This window comes from Python bivittatus, unplaced genomic scaffold (genome assembly GCF_059951505.1).
Source record: "Python bivittatus isolate LINGU-HERP-01145 unplaced genomic scaffold, Pbiv_v1 ctg000980_np1212, whole genome shotgun sequence".
In the NCBI taxonomy this organism is placed as follows: Eukaryota; Metazoa; Chordata; class Lepidosauria; order Squamata; family Pythonidae; genus Python; species Python bivittatus.
Genome location: NW_028277125.1, coordinates 22296768 through 22317146, shown reverse-complemented (window position 1 = coordinate 22317146; position 20379 = coordinate 22296768). Strand labels below are relative to the sequence as shown.

The following is a 20379-nucleotide window of genomic DNA, read 5'->3' as shown; positions in this document are numbered from 1 at the left end:
AATGGTAGAGTTTGCCAAATAAGAGAATGTGACTATTTGCTGCTGAACCTGCCCATCAATCATCTTGGATTATCCTTTTTTTAGGTATCAAAGAGGTTTGCAAAGTGGGACAACAAAGGTAAAATTATTCAAGACAAGCTAAATCTCCTGCCTGAGATTCTGCTAAACATTTATTGATCTACTTAGGATGATGTTAAAGTTTCTCTTATTAAAATTTAGAGTTATACAATGCACCCTAAAACAGGTGGTCAGATTCATACAATTTGGATTATAAGGCTGGAGGTAGAAATATTTTACAAAAGTTAATTCTGTATGCTACTAAGGTATCAATTTTAATGTCATTTTACTAAAATAGAATAGCTGCTTGATTTTCAGAGGCAGCTGGTGGAACAATCAATTTTTTTAAAAATTTGGCTATATCAAAGTTCTGTTAGAGATAGAGGTATGAGATAGATTTCTTATTTGTTTTGAATATGCTTGTATTCTTTTTCAAAGCTTCTGAAAGAAAAAGTTGTTTATCCCATAGGAAATTAATCCTAGATTCATCCGCTGGATGGTATATCATTCCCATCCTCATTCTTATTCCTCCCTCTGCAAAATCCTGCAAAATCAGCTGAAATCATAATGTTCCCTCTGCAAATCTCCCCCCAAAATTTCAAAAAGAACTTATAGGCCAAAATCTGTTCCCAAAATGCAATCAGTGGGGGTGGGGGTGGAGGACAGGAAAGGTTTAAGTCAGAGAATGCCAGCAGTTTACCTCTTCTCCCATTCCTATTCTTAATTTTGGAAAGAAAACTACAGAACTGCCGACCCAGACTTTGGCAGCAAAGAAGATCCACAGTTAAGCTCAAGGGTCCTGTTAAATCTCTAAAACTATCAACAGCTCCACATTATTTTTAGCCATCTAGTAACCTGAAATCAATTCCCTTAGATCAGTGTTTCTCAACCTTAGCAACTTTAAGATGTGTGGATGTCAACTCCCAGAATTCCCTAGCCAGCTTGCTGGCTGGGGAATTCTGGGAGTTGAAGTCCACACATCTTAAAATTGCCAAGATTGAGAAACACTGCCTTAGATACCACCAGCTGAATTTAGGGTGTTTCTGGAAGAGGATTCTTCAGTGTTTTACCCTAATCAAAAAAGTTTCCTTTGTTTCCTTCTGAGCAAACTGATAAAGAAGGAAGTCAATAAGGAGAGAGATACTATTCTCTCGGTAGCATCAATGTCATTGCTTAAATCCCCAGGAAATACTTAAAGAAATGTAATGCCACCATATCTACATCAAACTCCAATTTCTGACACTGTTGATTTCTAGTTCCATTAAACTACACTGAAGAGGGATTTCTCCCCAAGAGGAATTTTGGACGCAATGATGCTGTTCCAGGAGCTTCCCCAATGTTAATGGGGCAGTCTGTGTTATAAAGGGGTAAAATGAACAAATTACATAAAGTGGACTATTAATACCTTGGAAAGTATCCCTTATTAAAATACTACTATTCAGTGATCCTGTAGAATTCTTAAATTAAAAAAAAATTATTTTTTTTTGGCATAACATGTTATTTGGAATCTGGGTGGTTTTTCTGGTTCTGCTCTGTATAAAATCCCCTCAAAAGGACAAGAATCTCCTTTCTCTTTGCTATTTGAAAATGCTAGAGTCACCCATTAAACATTTCGTTTTATCTTTACTAAATGCCTTGGGGCTTCTAGATCAGTCTCCTATTGTGCCATAAGAAATAACATCATTGACATCCCAGATGAATTTTGGGAAGGCACAATGAACTGATTTTAAATTTGCCTGCATTTTTAAAGCTATTGTCACTGGGCAAACTCCCATCCTGGCAACTCTATTTTCCAAAATTAATAATTGCTAATTGCCCTTCGCCAGGACTCAGACTACCATTAAAATGAGATAGAATGGATTCTTATAATTATAGTCAATTAATTTGCTGTTTGTAGTGGGCAAATGATATGTCAATGATCTCAATAAAAGGTTGGAGGTCAAGAATGTGTTTGGCACAGAGCAGGCTAGTTTTAGAGAAGCAATCACCAGCTGATTATTTCTCATCCCAAATCACTTGGTAGAAAGACATACAGTCGTTGCTGGTAAAAGCATATATGATGCTTTTTAGAGCTGAAGGTTGCTTTGATTCCATTCCAAGGAAAATACTTTGGTTTACATTAAAATTTTCTTCCATAAATAAAAGACTTATCCAAGTGAGATGTGACTAAGGTGATGTTTTAATTAACATCACTTCAATTTTCCAAAAATTAATTTGCATCAGAATGATTTATCTGACAGTTGTACTTTGTCCAATTACCATCCAGCAAAACTGGCAGCACTAGACTCTAATTATATGCAGCTGACAAAACAATCCTATCCTTAATAAAGGTATTTTTAAACTACTTATTACATCCATTACCTGTATTTCTAGATTGGTGTTCCAAGGATTTTCCCACTCCAGTATTAGCATAGCTAAGTCATCTTTGCGTAAGGATCAGCCCATAAAACAAACTCAAGAATTTAAATACTCAGGAATTATTTTTAAGCCTTCCCTTTCTGGGCATGTCCAGAGAACCTAATTCTCTGCCATTTCTCAACTTTTCAGTGAGAGTGGGCAATTTGTCCCTTCTGCTCTAATGGAGTTCAAAGTCAAAGTTCTATCTCTGTTGTTCTGTGAATCCATGTGGACCTTAGGTTTTGGCTCTGCTGTAGGACAGGTTCCTTCTATTGTGTTATCATTTGTTCTTGGATTGCCTAAACAGGTATCTTCTACTCTGTGTTTGTTTTATGGCTGTTCCTTACACAAAGATGACAGGCCTTATATTCAGTGGAGGAAAACCAACGACTAAACATTGAGTGCTACGTTTAATCACTGGTTTTCCTCTGCTGAATATAGAGCCTGTTCCATAGCCTTTCAGTACAAGCTAAAAAACATACATTTTAGTTTCTGTTCTGGTCTGTTTCAACAACTTAAAGAATATAATTTTGTCAGCTCTCATGCTACAGCTTTTACCTGAAAATACCACTTACTAAGCATTTCAGTATTTATTTTTGTTTGATTGATTATGTGCCATCAAATTATTGCCAGGCAAAATCCATCCTTGATTTTCAGACTGGGGGTACCAGTACTAAATATTCTTACTCAGCATTTTATAGCACCTCTGTCCATTTTATTTGTGCTTTATCCTATGAGGTCAATAAAGAGTATGCCAATTAATGGAATTGTTCAAATTTAAATATGCTTTTCCTAGAGACAGATTTAATTATATTCCTCCAGAGTTACTGACCACTTCAGTCATTATACCATATTATACTGGCTTTTGCTGTACCTTTAAACATGTATTTTACCATTTAATTACCATGTTGTTTTGCTGAACTATAATGGGTGAATGTTCAGTTGGACAAAGTTGTGTTCGCTGCACTATGCCCTTGTTCACAGTTCTTCCTTCATATAAACAGGGCTGGGAATGCCCCAATATAAAGATTCAGTTTGCTCTTATTCTTTTAAGACACTTGATTTCTATGCCAGCTTCACATCTCTGGGCTTAAAAATTAGGGTCTCTGCATAGTAGGAAGCTTACAATGCAGCAAGTAAACTCTCTATAAAGTGAACTTTATACAGATATACCATGAGAAGAATTTCTGCACCTATGTGGAAGAACATGCACAGAGCCTGGTCCAGAATTCAGCCTGACAGAAGGAACATCAGTCACAGAAAAGGTAAAGCAAGGAAGGAACCAGGTTTACCCCATGGTGAAAAAAATGCTGTGACTCTTCTCTTTCAATGTTAAACTTCAGTTTTCGCTTCATGAGCACACCCAGAGAGAACAACCAAGAATCTTCATATGGCATGCTTATATTTGAGTTATATATTAGTTGTGACAATATATTAATTCTGACAAAATCAGTACCTGGTTGATCTCTGAAGCTAAACAAGGTTGGCCCTGATTAATAATGTAAGGGGAAACAGTCTGGGGATTCCTGGATTGTAGGATTGTAGACTGGGAAGAAGAAGAGGACATTCCAGGAAGTGGCAATGGGAAATCATTTTCATCAACATGTTAAGAAAACTGCAGGGAAGCAGTTGCCAGAAGTCTGATTTGACTTAAAGCTATTTTTTCCTTATGTCTGACGGTTCTGGTCTGGTTCTCAAAGCTTCTGAAAGTTGTATATACTTTTTTTAACAGTTCACAGGTATTTTTTACAAAATTATATACAGAAAAATCACAAAGGCATACAACATTGCAAGTACAGTATAAGATTCAGGTTTCAAGGATACTGTAAGATACCCTTCAGGATTAGAACCTGCCTGTGTTATATATGACTCAGTAGTTTCCAATCCACCTTTCCTGCACCCAATCTACCTGTCAAAAAGTAGAAGAATTTAGAAAGTTGTCATGTTTTGAAAACCCTCATAAGAGAAAGGAGGGAAATGAGGTAAACATGTAGCTACTTTAGGCAGACATGCAAGTTGGTTGACCTCACAGGAAGCGGGGTTCTGCAGGCTGGTGAAGAAGATGCTGTCTGGAGAATACATGGAAGGGTCATCATCAAAATAATTGTATGGTCTCAAGAAGAAACCAACCAGATTCCCAACGGTTACAGTATTAGGTATGTCCTCAGCATGTGGAATATGCAGAAAGCCAGTATTGATCCAGGCAACTAGATCCTGATAAAAAGGAAATGGGGGAAAAAAAACCTATTAAGTGCAGAGATGATACAGGAATGAAGAACTGCCTCGATAAGGCACAGTGGTTGCTGAAAGATGGGTTAGTATAATCTGATAGATCAAAAGGGATAATGTGATAGCACAATTTTCTTCTCAGAGGTAAGGCTGTAGTGATCAGTGGAAATCTGAAGACAGTCTTCCTATTTTCATCCACAGAAGATATGGTACTAAAAAGCAATTTTGCTTAATGACAAATATGAATCCAGATATATATATATATATATATATATATATATATATATATATATAAGCAAGCAAGCTTATAATAATCTTAGTATGGTTTCAAGGGCACATTGCTTGAGATGATATGAATGCGGGCAGGAAGGCTAGTGTCTATGTTGGAAAATCAGAAAGTGCCAGTTCTTCTCTGAGCAAATCTCCCAAAGATCATTATCCTCTTTCTGTAAGTGCTATTTCTACTACTGAAATTTAATTTATAGGGTGGGGTACAGAAAAAAAAATCGCTGATTTTTACAGAGTAAAATTGGCAGTGAGAAAAGTTTTTGGTGCTCTTTGCCACTGATTTTTCACTGAAAATGCTCTCTTTGCATTTGTGTTTAGAATTCCAAGAAACACAGTTTAAAAATAGGTTTATCTCAAAATGCATTTTTTTGCCCATTCTGCCTTCAGTGATAGTCTTAACCCTTCAGATTGATTGCCACATTAAAAAGAGTAACAAAACATTTTTTTCCAAATCAGATTTCAGATTGGGCTCTATATTTATTTATTTATTTGTCCTATTTGTATTTCACTTATAGGGACTATATCCTATCCTTTATTGGAGGAATACCAGCAGATAATTATTATCCAGCATAATTATTATCCAGCATGAAAAGGGTTAATCACAGTGTGTTTTATAAACAACGGGAAAATATAACTACATAATTTAAAAGAGGGCAAATTTTAAACTTTTGACCCATCTCTTTTTCTAAATAAAACCATAATTTTAAAAATTATATTTTTAAAAAATAAAAGCTGTTTTTTAATCTCTTATTCGTGTCTAATGGAAGCTAAATAGAGGGGTTTTTTTTTCAGTATTTACGGCTTATGTATGATCTCCTCACAAGGATGAATACTGCTGACAATTTTTTTAAACTTACTGTTTTAATTGTTTGTACTATGTTTAATTGTAAACAGCTTTGAAAATGTTTGAGGGGAAGCTACATACAAATGCTTTAATTAAATAAAAACACCAATTCACAACATTTGCCCAATGTCTGAGTGACTTTAGTTTTCTTCCCCAGCCTGATGTCCTCTCCTCCAGATATATTGGACTTCCATTTTTAATTCCTCTGCACTCTGAGAGAGAAAATTTAGCTGAACAGAAAGCGGGAAAACAAAATTTTCCTTGCTCTGTTGGGATCATCACAACTCACCTCATTGACAATGGTCTCATTGTTGATGAAGTCAGCAAAGGCAACAGGAGGATCCCATGGATCAATTTGGCTATAGACGCTGTTACTGCACGGCTCCTTCTCCTTCCGCTTTGTGACAGCTAGCTTGTACCTGAAAAGCAAACCAAGAGCAGCATTGTGTGGAATTGGACTTATTATTTATTTGCTTTTAAAAATGCATTGATTGCTATTTCAGGCATAGCTGTTGGAAGGCAGTATGGAATGACAGGACAAAATTCTTGTAAGATAAATTTAAAGCATCAAACTAAAGACATACAGTACAGTTATAATCAGTGAAACAAAATACTATCAAAGTAAACAGAGACAAGTGAGTTTTCAAGGAATGCTTGAAGGTCTGAACTGAAGGATCATGTATAACTCTACAAGGAGGCTTCAGAAGCATGGGGCCCACTATTGAAAAGTTCTCTTGTGCCTATCAACTTAATTTATTTAATTATAAGGCTTATCAGCTGGTCTTATGTCTTAACAATTGGTCTGGATTCATCCTGGCAAAGGTAAACATTTAGATATACTGACCCTAAATCTTTTAGGATTGTAAAAGTTAACATGAGCACCCTTGTATTGGACCTGGAAAGACTCTAGTAACCAATACAAAGGGGGACGCGGTGGCGCAGCGGCTTAATGATGCTGAAAGTTGCCAGCCAGAAATGGTCAACGCTTCAGCGGTTCGAGTCCAGCCTTCACGTTAGCAGGGTGAGCTCCTGTTTCCTCCCCAGTTCCTGTCAACCCAACAGTTTGAAAACTTACGTGAGTAGATAAATGGGTACTCTCACTCCGGTGGGAGGAAAAATGCTGGCGGCGCCTTCCAAAAAGGAGTTGGGAACAGTTGCGAAAAACCGTGCGCGCCCGAAAAGGGTGCGAAGCAACGGAAACCCTGCCTCTTGCGCTCGCCAGCTGGGCTCTGCTCTAGGAAGGAGGCTCTGGCAAACCACTTCCGAAAAACAATTGCCTTGAAAACTGCAAGGACTCGTCCAAGCAGTCACTGCAGGGTCAGCAATGACTGAGCGCAGACAAATAATAATAATAACCAGTACAACTGTGCAATGTAGGGAAATAAACCTTGGGTTCCACCAAGGTTTCTAATTGATTATTTTTTTTCTAAACCATCTCAAAGGTATTTTTTTCTACCTTTGTACCCATGTATTTTTAAATTTTATTTTTATTACTTTTAAAATAATAACAGAAAAAGAGAAAAACAAAAGGAAATAAAACACAAAGGTACATACATTGTCAAACAAAAAAATGCATAACAAGTGCTTTAAAAAAGTGAAAAAATACAACAGATAAAAGAAATAAGAAATCAAGTATATTGTTATAACAGTAAACAGTTACAATTCTATATATACTTATCTAATGCAAATATTATGCAAGTATGTATATATTTATTTCTAATACACTGATACAACTATCATGCTTTTTTCAACCTACTGTCTTTTGCATAAATGAGTCCCATATTTCATTATATTTGTCCATACAAAGTCTATGTCTATTGGCAATCTGCTCATAGGTGGCAAGTGTAATCAGGTCTTCAATCCATTGAGTGAAAGGGGCCAAACATTTATCTTTCCAATCCCGCAATATCAGTCTTTTAGCAATAATAAGGGCACAGAAAATCATTTATGTTGTCCAGTTGTCAGATTCCATGTACTAGGTATGTAACTCAAGAGAATATTATCCTCTGAAAATTTTAGCTTTTGTTGCACAGTCACATTTATATAGTCCACTACTTTCTCCCAAAATTTAGTAAGTATAGGACACTGTAAAACGTGTGTTTTAAAGAAACATTGTCCTTATTACATCTCCAACAAAATGCTGTCTTCGACAGTCTTTTTCTGTACTAATGTAGGAGTCCAATAAATTCTAAATATTATTTTTTCTTGTATAAGTCATAATTTAAGGTCCATTGACACTCTTGCTATAGAAATTAAGACACTCTCTCATTGCCTAGGCAATATAGGGATCTCTATTTATTCCACTCATCTCTCTGCATCTGCATATTAAATTGATTTATTGATAACAAATATCTATAAAAACTAATAGTAGGTTTTTTAATTTTAAAGGATTTAACAAGTTTTTCTAGTATCTCAGGTGTCTCAGAACCTGAAAATGCTGCTGGTCCAGACAATGTTGTTAACAAATATTGTAGCTGTAAATATTGCCATTGGGTTACATGATAGATAGATGATATTTATCTCTTAACACAGAACATGTTAAAAATTCATCCTCATCATCTATCAATTGGTCCAAAGTCAATGCCCCTGCTTCCATCCAATTTTTCCACATCACCATCTTTTCCCCAATTTTTAATGTTGGGTTTCCCCATAAAGTCAGTTTAGCAGAGTCGAATCTTCTTTTTATTAAACACTATATTCTATAGCTTTCTACCTGACGTAATTGGTTCCAGAGAAACTAGACTTCTATTGTATTTAGTTCGTAATACTGTCCATCCAACCAAAGGCACTACATATGTATATTCCAAAGTTGCTCAAATTAGAAAATTAACACCAATTGTTGGCTTCCAGTACTTGATACTTGGCAATAGGTAAACTTGATGATACAGCTCCAGATCTGGAAAACTGAATCCTCCCCCATTAACTTTTAGTTGCATTCTCTGTAAAGATGTTCTCGGAATCGAAGAACCCCATAAAAAATTTCTAAACAAGGAATTTATTTTCTGAAAATATTTTCCAGATATATGAACTGGAATTCCTCTCAGAATATAAATTAATCTGGGAATAATATTCATTTTGAGAGCATTCACCTTTCCCCAAAGGGTGAGATTTAATGACTCCCATCTATTAATATCTGAATGAATCTCTGTATATACTTTATTTATAGTACATGCTACTAACTGAGTTATATCCTTTGGTATTTTTTTTTTTTTATCTGCGCTCAGTCATTACCGACTCTGCAGTGACTGCTTGGACGAGTCCTTGCAGTTTTCAAGGCAAGGTGTTTCGTAAGTGGTTTGCCAGAGCCTCCTTCCTAGAGCAGAGCCCAGCTGGCGAGCGCAGGAGGTGAGGTTTCCGTTGCTTCGCGCCCTTTTTGGGCACGCGTGGTTTTTCGCGCTTACCAGCAACTGCTCCTGACTCCTTTTTTGCAAGGTGCCGCCAGCATTTTTCCTCCCACCGGAGTGAGAGTACCCATTTATCTACTCACGTGAGTTTTCGAACTGTTGGGTTTACAGGAACTAGGGAGGAAACAGGAGCTCACCCTGCTAACACGAAGGCTGGACTCGAACTGCTGAAGCGTCGACCATTTCTGGCCGGCAACTTTCAGCGTCATTAAGCCGCTGCACCACCACGTCCCCCTATCCTTTGGTATACGCATATTTAAATATTTAATGAATTCAGTACAAATACAGAATTGATATTCTTTAAATGGATGGATAACCAAATTTTCACCTATTGGCATCAATTCCGGTGTGGCCCAGTTAATAGAGTATCCTGCTATTTTACTAAAGGCTTCTATCATCTGCATCAACACTGGAATAGTAGTGTGAGGTTTAGAAATAAACAAAAGAATGTTGTCTGCAAATAAAACCAATTTGTGTTAAAAGTAGCCCCATGTATAACGTATTACAGAAAGCAAATTTGGGAATAATTAGTGCATGCCTGTCGGGCCTAGCCCAAGGAACTCCAAGAGACAATGCTAATTCAGTTCACCGATGTTTATTAGCTACAACCTCTAGCAAGAATCTTTCCAGATTAAAACCCCAGTTCCCAAAGTCCTCCAGCCACAACAGTGTGAATTCCTCAGGGAGGTGCCAGTCTCATCCTCTTGATCATCCCACTCAGTTCTGACGAGCTAAGAAAATGTTTGTCTCCCTGAGCTCGGCCTTCATAATTCCATTCCATCACAATGCCTAACTGCTTGCAGTAGACCATGTTGTGATGTTCCAGATGTGGTCCAGGTTGGCATACTAGGGAAAACTGGAAAAGCTGCTCCAGGCCATCCACAATACCTACGCTCTTAATGATAGCCATGAATTCAGGATCATATCCCTGCTCCAACTGTAACTTTTCCAGGACAATGCAATCTATTCAAGGACTAGCTTGAGATTTTTATTTAGATCTCTTTATGAACCCTTAGTACCTCCATGTTACCTTTACTAAGGCTTCTTTTCTCACCTCTGAGAATTGATTCCAAGCCCTAGGGAACCTTTCCTAGGCAGCTTGTTATTTAAAATAGTGACTTAAGCTATAGACAATAGGAACTCTCAAGCCAGGTTCAAAAACTGGACCACAGCCTTCTAATTCCTCTTTTCACATAGCTACACAATTGTTAAGGTCCCAACTCAGATATCCCAGGTTTGGCAAAGGATGCCTGTTCCATCCCAGAGGTTAATTAAAAAGAAGTACAGGTAGTCTGAGAGATGTGTAGGGATTACAAATTTTGAGGAAACCAAATGAAAGATTTTCTGGACTGAGTGGAACTTTACTAGTAGTCCTCAGTTAATGATCATTCATTCAGCAACTATTCAAAGTTATGATGGCATTGAACGAGTAGTACTTACAACCGGCCCTCAAAGTTCTGGCTGTCCCAGCACCCCCACAATCATGTGATCGCGATCTGGGTGCTTGGCAACTGGCCCGCATTTACAACGGTTGCAGCATCTCATGGTCACATGCTCACCATTTGCAACCTTTCCTGTTGGCTTCCCACAAGCAAAGTCAATGTGGAAGATGGCATGGAAGGTTGCAAGTTGCTCTGCTAAGCCTCCCCCACCTGGCAGCAGCCACCCCTGGCCCCATCACACTCATGCCACATCAGCCACCCGCACACCCTCACATGTCCTACCCCACCAGGCAGCTGCCACCCTCAACCCCATTGTGCTCTCATAGCACCAAACTTGCCACCTGCACACCCTCATGTGCCCTCCTACACCTGGCAGCGGCCACTTACCTGCCTGCCAGCCTGCTTGCAAGCCACCTGGGACTTGCAACTTCCTGCTGGCTTCCCCACTGACTTTGGTTGTTGGAAGTTGGCAGGGTTGTGCGGAATTCCTCACTTAACAACCTGCAATCCTCCCTTAACAACAGCAGCAGAGACTGCCAGGATTGCTATTGTTAAGCAATGCAGTCCTGTGAGATTGCACTTTATGACTGCATTCTTAGGGACGGTAATTCTGGTCCCAATTACTGTTGCTAACCAAGGACTGCCTGTATTTCTTTACGTGTTCCATAGCTACATTTCTTGGTGAAGATTAAGCCATTATCTATGTTAGATAACACCTTCAGCAGAACCCAGATAGATATCTTGGTGAAGATTAAGCCATTATCTATGTTAGATAACACCTTCAGCAGAACCCAGAGGAATCCAGAAATATTAACTCTATACTATTCCAAGTCACTACCCATCAGTTTGAGGAATTTTGACTCATAGGAATTAATGACATACCTGCCCCAACTGAAGCCTGGTTCCAATGGATCAGATTCTGATAGATGGTCTCCAGCAAAGCTGACTATCTGAATCCGGTAGCCTTTTTCATGGCCCCACTTATTGTCACTGTTATTGGCAGCAAAATAAATGTATCTGGGCATGTTATCACGGAGGCGGAATGCAGCTTTGTTCTCGGTATCCAAAACCTTCCTCACCATCTTCATTCGATGGATTTTATGTTCTGGGCTCCAAGGGGCCTGCATTGTCTCAAAAGCCATGTCATTGCCAACCAGGGTATTTTTCACACCTCAGAAGGAAAGCAAATATACTCATTAATTCTTGACTAACAGTACAGATCAGACTGCTCCTGTTGCATTTTTCAGCTTCTTAAAGTTGTCTGCAGAGTGACACAGAGATGGAATTATAACAAAGATTATATACTGTACACAGTTGGATTTTCAAAATGAATATGAACAAATTTAAAGTCATTATGGGAAACTGCAGATGCTAATTAGAAGCTGCACAGACATTAAATAACAGGTTCTCAAAATACCATAAAAATAAAAGATTAATAAAAGTGAAGTTAGAAGTTTCGCATAATTTAATTACCAGTTTATTTCAGATATGTAGGAGGAGAGCCATGTTAGTCTATGGTAATAAAAAATCAGAAGGAGACTAAGAATTTCTGTTTAAAAGGTTCAAGCTTTTGTAAGCTGCAGATCACTTTATCAGATTTGGCTAGACTGATGGAAGATTTAAATTGGGATGAGGTAGTGGGGGGAAAGTTGGGGAAGACAGATGAGTTATGCAATTTTAGATTATACATGAGACAGATTATAAGTACCTTATCAGTTAACAACTACAATGTGTTAAAATACTTACAAAGTTCAGAATAGGACAAGTAATTGTATTCCCTGTGGCACTCTAGGGAAGTGAAAGGTGAAGAAGCAGGATAGGAAGAGTATTAATGCTTTTGAACTTTGGTGTTGGAGAAAACTGAGAATACCATGGATAGCGAAGAAAACAAATGGATGGATTTTTGAGCAACCCAGAGTTCTCACTCAAAGTACCAACAACCAGGCTCGAATTATCCTACTTTGGACACATTATGCAAAGATCTAACTCTCTGGAGAAGGTTTTAATGCTGGCAAAGATAGAAGGAAAGAGAAGAGGATGACCAGCAGCAAGGTGGATGGACTGCAGCTGCACTATTGGAAGACCTGAAAGACCAGACGAAGGACAGATTGTCATGGAGAAAATCTATCTGTGTGATCGCTAAAAGTCAACAATGACTTGATGGCACATAATCAATCAATGTGTCAGAGTCGTGTATTTGAGATGGGCAGCCATATAAATTTATTAAATAAATAAGTCAATAAATAAATCCTCATTGTGTTTGTTGAGACCTTCTGAGATTGCCTGAAACATTTTAATGTATGTGAGTACAGTAATCTCTTGCTCAATGGTGCTATTAGTTTCATTTTTCCAAAACTGTCACTTTTAAGTCTACCGTTGAGTGTTCCAAGAGGTTGAAATGCTCTGATATTACTTTGTCCTTGTTTTGAGTCTTGATGTCATGTCCATTAATTATTTTGTGCAAAGTTTGTCCTATTTGTCCTATGTAGAATCCAGAGAGACATTTCTGGTAGATGATGGCATTTATTGCATTGGAGGAAGTGTATGTGAAAGCACTGTTAACCTTGTTAATCCTAAATGCTTATACGTTTTAATAAAATGTGTTAATCAGAAGAAGTGCTATCAGAGTCCTGAATTTTTGCCATCTAATTTCAGGTAACTGTTTATTAGAGAAAAGTATTCATGGAAATTCTGTGCTCTTTATTACTTTATTATTACTCCATGGATATAACATTTTAGATGAAAGAAGATTCAAAGAGCTCTAGACTGTCTCAAGCAGTAGGAAGAAGTGAATAGGATGAAATTTAACAGAGAAAATGTAAAGTTCTGCATCTAGGTAGGACAATTGTATGATACAATTGTAGGATGGAGAAGATCAGGCTTGGCATTAGTACAAGTGAAAGGGATCTGGGAGTCCTTGCCAACCACAAGTTAGCCATGAGCCAGCACTGTGATGCAGATGTTACAAAGGGAAATGCTATCTTGAAATGCATGAACAGGAGCATAGGCTCCATAACATGGGAAGTAATTGTTCAACTCTGCTTTGATCAGACACTACCAGTTTGTGCCACCATGATTCAAAAAAGAGAGTAACAAATTGGAGTGACAAATTCAGAGGAAGATTACTAAGACAGTGAAAGATCTGGAAATTAAGCCCTATGAGGAACAGTTAAAATATCTGGGTATGTTTAGTCTACAGAAAAGACAACTAATGGGAGATATATCAGCCTTCAAAAATCTGAAAAGTTGTCACACAAAAGAAGCAGTAGACTTAATATCTATTGCCCCAAAGGTTAAACCAGAATTAGTGAGTTAACATCACAAGGAAGGAGGTTCAGGCTAGACATCAGAAGAAGCTTCGTGACTGTGGAAGAAAACATTTATTGGTTTTCTTGAAATATAAATGCAGAATATTTGCAGGAAAAAAACTGGATTTTTTGCAATTCTGGTATCAGCCACAATAAAGAAGCAGCTTGTAACACAAGCTCAAATCAACCATGCTTGTGTTAGAGTGGCAGGGCTGTATATGAAAAGGAATAAAAGTTGTTTCCATATAGTTCTTCAAATAAACTAACCAAAAAGTGAGAGGATAGTATCTCCTTGGAGCAAGGACCTAAAAGCCAAACAGGCTCAAAGTTTAATAGATGCCAGCCAGAATGTACATTCTTCTTTCCCTTCTTAGGGGCAGTAGAAGCAATTATTCTGGATTCTATGTATAGTTTAATACTTAAATTACCATCTAGGCAGATTCTTTTCATTCAAGGAAATAAAGTTAATTAATTAAAACATAACCCCCAGAGAGACAGAAAAATACATGGAACATTCTGCCTCACTAGCTCTCCAAGTCTTAAAAGAGGGCTAGATACAGAGAGTGTTGTCAATTCAAAGTAAAGCATTAGACTTTTGTCACATCCTTAAAATCAAAACTACATCCATCCAGAATAAGGGATGCAAACACTTCCAAAGAACAACTGTACAGTAAGTCATGTCAGGCATAGAAGTCCCTGGAGTTCTTAAAATGTCACAAATGAGGTTGCTACTCACCATGAATGTCCATATCCACTTTGAATTGAATATTGTGGGTGTGAATTGTTCCCAACACCCACTCTTGGACTCTGTTGCCAAAGTCTGTGGCATCACCAAAGTAAAAAGAAGTTTGAATATATCCACTGGCAAGAACATGGACACCAACAGCTCCATTTTGATGAAAAGCGAAGTTCCAGATATAGTTATAATTACTAAGTACAGATATGAATCTGATAACCAGACTTGAGTCTTCCAACCCTCCATAAAATGGAGACTGGATGCTTTCATAATGACGTCTCAGAGGCAACTCGGCATTCTGTTCAAAGATGCAAATGGCCTTTTTACGTCTAGTAGGGAATGAAGTATCAAGAAAAGTATACACATCCAAGTAAGTAGCTAAATAGGGACAATCTACCCCCTGTGTGAGTGTGTACATTCTAGACCCAAATCCAAAGCTCATGTCCATGGATCTGGCTGACATCATTGTAGGACTATTGGAGCCATAGAGAACACTTGCATCTTGTAAGCTTAACTCATAGATTATCCTCTCTCCTCTAAATCTGACATCAAATAAACGTGGCCCCCTGTTTATATCAATTCCAAAAGCCAAACTCCAGCCCATGAAGGTAACATGGTTATTCTGAATTCTATAGCGTGGTCCACGAGGTTCATAATGCAAAGGGCCTGGAGCTTTTGGTGGTACCCTTTTTTTTAGCGATGAGTAGCCCCCATTAAGAGGGGCTTGTTTAATCTTGTTTATTTTAACATTTCCCATATTGAATTGCTTTTCGATATCTTTCATGCCTTCAAAATATTGTCCATTATAAAATGCTTTTGACACCGTCCACTGAGAACGATCCAGGCTGCTAAAATTCATTTGAATCTCAAATCCAGTTGGATGCAGATGGCTGCCAGAAACTAACTGTAAGTGATTCAGCCAGACTGCACGATCTCCTGATTTTAGCCCTGGTGGAAATGCAAAACTGAACATGAAAAGTTTTCCTGGATAATCAAGCACCTTTCTCATGAAATTTGGAGCCTTGGGATATTCCTTCAACAGCAATGCTTTATATAATACAATGACATCACTTGTCAAAGGAAACCTTTGGGAGTAAGGCAACATCCTTCCATACTTCTGCAGTGTAATGTCTTTATGATACTTTGGCTTTGGAAGAGGACCTACTACAAACTCAGTGACATTCGGGTGTGGCTGATTTCCAAAATGGACCACAGCCAAAGCTTCCCGTACAGGTTTGGTCCCTTGATGGTCTAGGAATTGTAATACTTCTGCTTTGGGAGGAAGCTGCAAGGTGATGGAATAGATGCAGTTGTCTGATGGTCTGGCTAGAAGTGTCTCTATCAGTAGCACTCCCAGGTTGAATTGTAAATATGTCTTTACTTGCATTATCTCTCTTGGAGTTAAATCTTGAAATATCTGGCTGCCAGCATCCTGACCACCTTCCTCTTCCCCCATTTTCTCAGAAGATCTCCCACAATCCATGGGTTTTTTCCCTCTAGTTTCGAAAACCAAGACTAAGATGACAATGATGGTGATGCATATTGCTAGGAGAGAATAAATCAGTTTTGAATTCATTTCCCCAAACCTATAGACAGACACATAGAGAAAAGAGTTTGTTAAATCCTAAAATTATATGGACACAAATATTAAAAACACTTGTTGAGCATGTAAGTTCCAAAAGTATAAATTCCTTGCAGTTACAAAACACTTCAGGAATTGTGCAAAGATAGCAATGATATGTTCACATCGTCAATAATCTTACCATCGAGTCAGGATACTTCTTTTTTCATTAGCTAAAAGTGGGAAGTCAGAAGAAGGCAATGGCTCAAGACTTCTAAACTGACTAGGAGTTGAGCTCAATTCAAATGAGATTTTAGCTTTTTTAAAAGGAGGTTTGCAACCTCTTAAAATGCACTCCTTAATCTTCTGGTTGCATCAGGAAATTATACATTTGTTAAAAGGGAGGAGACCTATTATGCAAATGTGTCTTGAAACTATAATCTTATGTTTTGAGGAAATGCAACCTTTAATAATTTTTCAAGTTGTCAGCATTCAACATATATACATTTCTCCCAAATGAAGTATGGTTGGCCTAGATGCTACCTTCTTTATACAACAGGTAAATGTATGTCTCTTAATCCAAGTATTTAAAGGATCACATAAGTTCCAGAACCGCCTCTCACTTTGTTTGCCTCTTACCATTTTTTTTAATGCACCTGGTTTTTGAGGACTGTTTTCTTGTTGGTATTTAATCTATTGTTAAAATTATTTTTAATAGTGGAGTACAAACAACTAAAACACCAATAGGAAAAAAAATGGCATTGGTTATGCAATGAGAAAAGAACTTACCTCGTTGCTGGTGATTAAAATAAACTAAACAGGGGGGAAAACTAAAGAAAAAGAAAAAAATACATATAATATCTATCTATATTAATATAGAATTAATTCAATCCTTAAATTTATCATTAAATCTAAACCATATGGAAACATATTGCATTATCTTACTACAGTCTAAATAATAAATAATGCATTCGACTAATACTATAAATTATACAATAAGTTAAAATATGAGCTCTAGAAATGAAATTTTGCGTATAGCACAATTTCATGTATGGGATTGTAATCCAAGAATGGTTTACAATTTGAATTAAGTTCTGTGGCAGATTTACTTTTTAAAATCAAAGTTATTTTAGACATCAAGACATACTCCCACAATTCAGTTAGTTATTCTTCCAAAGAGGGAATTAAAGGTATTTTCCTATGAAAGGTATATAAACGCCTTGCATCCATTAACATATACAGTGCCAATTCAGTATATTTTGAAGAGATGTATGGTTTGGTAACGTTTAATGAAACATCCCAGGATGCACTGAGTTTGCAATTTTCAAAATGTGTTCTATTCTACAGTGAACCATTTTCCAATATTGTTGGGCTATATAAAAGGAAGGATCCAATCTGCATATAAAAGGAAGGATCCAATCTTCTCACTGCATTTCAAAGGTTTTTTAGGAGAAAAATTATTCATTTTAGCAATCAAGGCTAGAGTGATATACCAATGATAAAACATATCATACCAATTCTCATTGAGCATAATGTTCAAAGTAAATTTAATATTTTTTCCACTGAAATTCCCACAGTTGCATCTCTATAACTATATTCATATTCTGCACCCATTCAACTGTACAGTCTTTAACTTCTGAGTCTGAGAAGGATTCTGAGTCATACTTCACTAATAATTTATAAATTATGCCTAGCAAATGGTCAGTAGTACATGCTATAAAATTGTCAAATTCAATCAAATATCTCAATACTCCCCTTTGTTTCAGCAATTCTTTTACTGTCAAATGGCTTATCTGAAGATACTGAAACAAATCAAATTAGAAGAGCACTGAGACATGAGGGATTTTATTTTTGTCCTGCTATCAATGATATCTTGTAATCTGAACAAATTATGTCTGTTCTAAACAAATTTCTTGGATCCTTCACCTTTATAAAAATAAACATTTAATGTAGCAAGAAGGGAAAAGCCCAAGAGTTATTATTTTCCTGTATTTATCCCAAACATTCAGTATGTTACTGAGTACTGTATGATCTCTTATAGGGTGTTTATTTCTATTTATGTCAGTCCAGATATATCTGTACAGTCCCCCTGTACATAAGGGACAGAACCATAAGAAGATATCATCCATTATGAAATCCATGTTAAACTTCTAGCATAACAATACAGTCTAAAATTTGGAGTCATGAAGCCACCTCTTGAGTGCTGCAAATTTTTGAATTTCATCCCTGGCTTTCTGTTGGACCACAGACAATTGGGCCAAACATCTAAGACCTCATTCTCTATAAATACTAGACACATTTGAAAAAGAAAGCTTAATTTTAGGATACTCATTTTGACAGCTGCAAACCTCCATAACCAAGACAGATTTAACCTTTTCCAACTAGAAATGTGTGTTGATACATTTTTCCAAGTTGGTAAATAATTATTCTTAAACAAAACTTTATTATTTTTTGTCAAAAATCCTAAATATTTAACCATCTTCTTGGAAATGTTAAAAGCTGTTGCTTGAGAGAGACATTGCTTTTCATCCTCTGTCAATTTCATATCAACATTTGACTTTTTTCTTTATTAATTTGGTGACCAAGACTAAATAGTATTGCTGTATATATAGCATCAACAATAATAAAGGTTCTCTGGACTGAGTAATTTTTTTGAACATAAAGACTTTTCAAAAATAGATGATGGATTCATATCTCAAATCTATTCCTTAGTATCTGGCTGCTAAATGTCTTCTTTTTGCTGAGCCTTTGATAGAGCTTGATAGAGCTAAAATGACAAATTCCATATTTAAGGAATATAGTTTAATATCACATTTCTTTCCAAAGTTGTATTAATATATGCTAAGATTTGACACCTAAACCAAACTGTGGCTGAGCAAGACAAAATCATATGAGTGAAAAAACTGTTAAACTGCTTTACAGAATCATAGACTCATTGGGTTGGAAGGTACCTGGGAGTAACCTTCTAGTCCAACACCCTGCCCAGACAAATGACTGTCCAACCTTGGTTTGAAAACCTGCAGTGATGCAGCACTTACGATTCCAGGAGGCAGGCTGGTCCTCTCCTTAATAGCTCTCACCTGGATGAAATTCTTCCTCATTTTGAGTTTGGATCACTCTCTATAAAGCTTCTACCCATTGTCTTCAGGATAATAACCCACATCCTCCTTTCTGTAACAGTCCCTCAAATATTGGAAGACTGCTATCACACCACCCGTTAGCCTTCTCTTCTTTAGATTAAAAATGGGACACAATCTGGACGTACTCCTGGACTCTTGGCTCCTGCTCAATGAGCAGGTAGCAGCTGTGCTCAGGGGGGCCTTTGCACATCTTGTGTACCAATTGCACCCATTCCTGGATGAGGAGGCCTTGCTCATGGTACCTCATAACTTAGCACCTTCTGTTTGGATTATTGTAATGCAGGTAGTTTTTGGTGTTGTAACACCACTGCTCCACAAGCTGCCCTGGCTCCTGGAAGGCTTCTGGGCATAATTCAAGGTGCTGGTGATCACCTATAAAGACCTCGATGGCATTGGGCCAGGCCACTTATGGGACCGCCTTTCTCCTATTGTTTTTGCCCACTCCACCAGACCTAGAAGAGAGGGCATGCTCCAGGTCCTTTCTATTAAAAAATGTCATCTTGTGGGTCTCCAGAGTCAGGCCTTCTTAGCGGTGGCACTGCCTCTTCTAAACTTTGGGGAAATAATTAAGTTCAGCTGGAAATGAAACTACTAGTACAGTACTGATTCTTAGTTTTTTAAAAAATGAAATAGTTCATCATGCACAAGCAGGAGAGGTAATAATGACTCAAAATTGGAAGCAAGACAGATTTTCTGTCATGTACAATTCAACAAGGAAAAATAGAAAATCATCTATGTATGCAGAAAAATAAATGGATAATGACAGTTTACAAGCAAAGTTGTGGAAGCATTCTATTCATTAAAACAAGTTTTCTGAGTGATTTGATGGTGAGATCAAAAGCTTAGATATTTCATTGACTATGCTTGCAGAACATGCTAAACCAGAGACAACAGCTTTTGGGGCTGGTAATCACCTCTGGAATTTTGAGAACATGCTTAAGAGGCAAAATAGCTGTTGAAGAAGAATAATCCA

The 20379-nt window shown here is 37.3% G+C and overlaps 1 protein-coding gene across 1 annotated transcript; it reads right to left on the bottom strand.

Annotated features, from left to right (window-relative positions):
- Positions 1 to 4383: 4383 nt before the first annotated feature.
- Positions 4384 to 16281, bottom strand: LOC103061474 (amine oxidase [copper-containing] 3-like). Its single transcript, XM_007442671.4, has 4 exons — positions 14706 to 16281; positions 11544 to 11832; positions 6105 to 6234; positions 4384 to 4668 (listed from the first exon to the last, which is right to left on the bottom strand). The coding sequence occupies exons 1-4, from the start codon at positions 16279 to 16281 to the stop codon at positions 4384 to 4386; spliced, it is 2280 nt and encodes a 759-aa protein (XP_007442733.4).
- Positions 16282 to 20379: the final 4098 nt, after the last annotated feature.

Bases quoted from the DNA above. Each gene is read 5' to 3' on its own strand.
- LOC103061474 (XM_007442671.4), bottom strand. From the start codon at position 16,281: ATGAATTCAAAACTGATTTATTCTCTCCTAGCAATATGCATCACCATC. The intron at 11,833-14,705 runs GTGAGTAGCAAC...TTTCCTTCTGAG, and splicing joins AGTGGATATGGACATTCATG to GTGTGAAAAATACCCTGGTT. The intron at 4,669-6,104 runs GTGAGTTGTGAT...CCTTTTTATCAG, and splicing joins ATGAGACCATTGTCAATGAG to GATCTAGTTGCCTGGATCAA.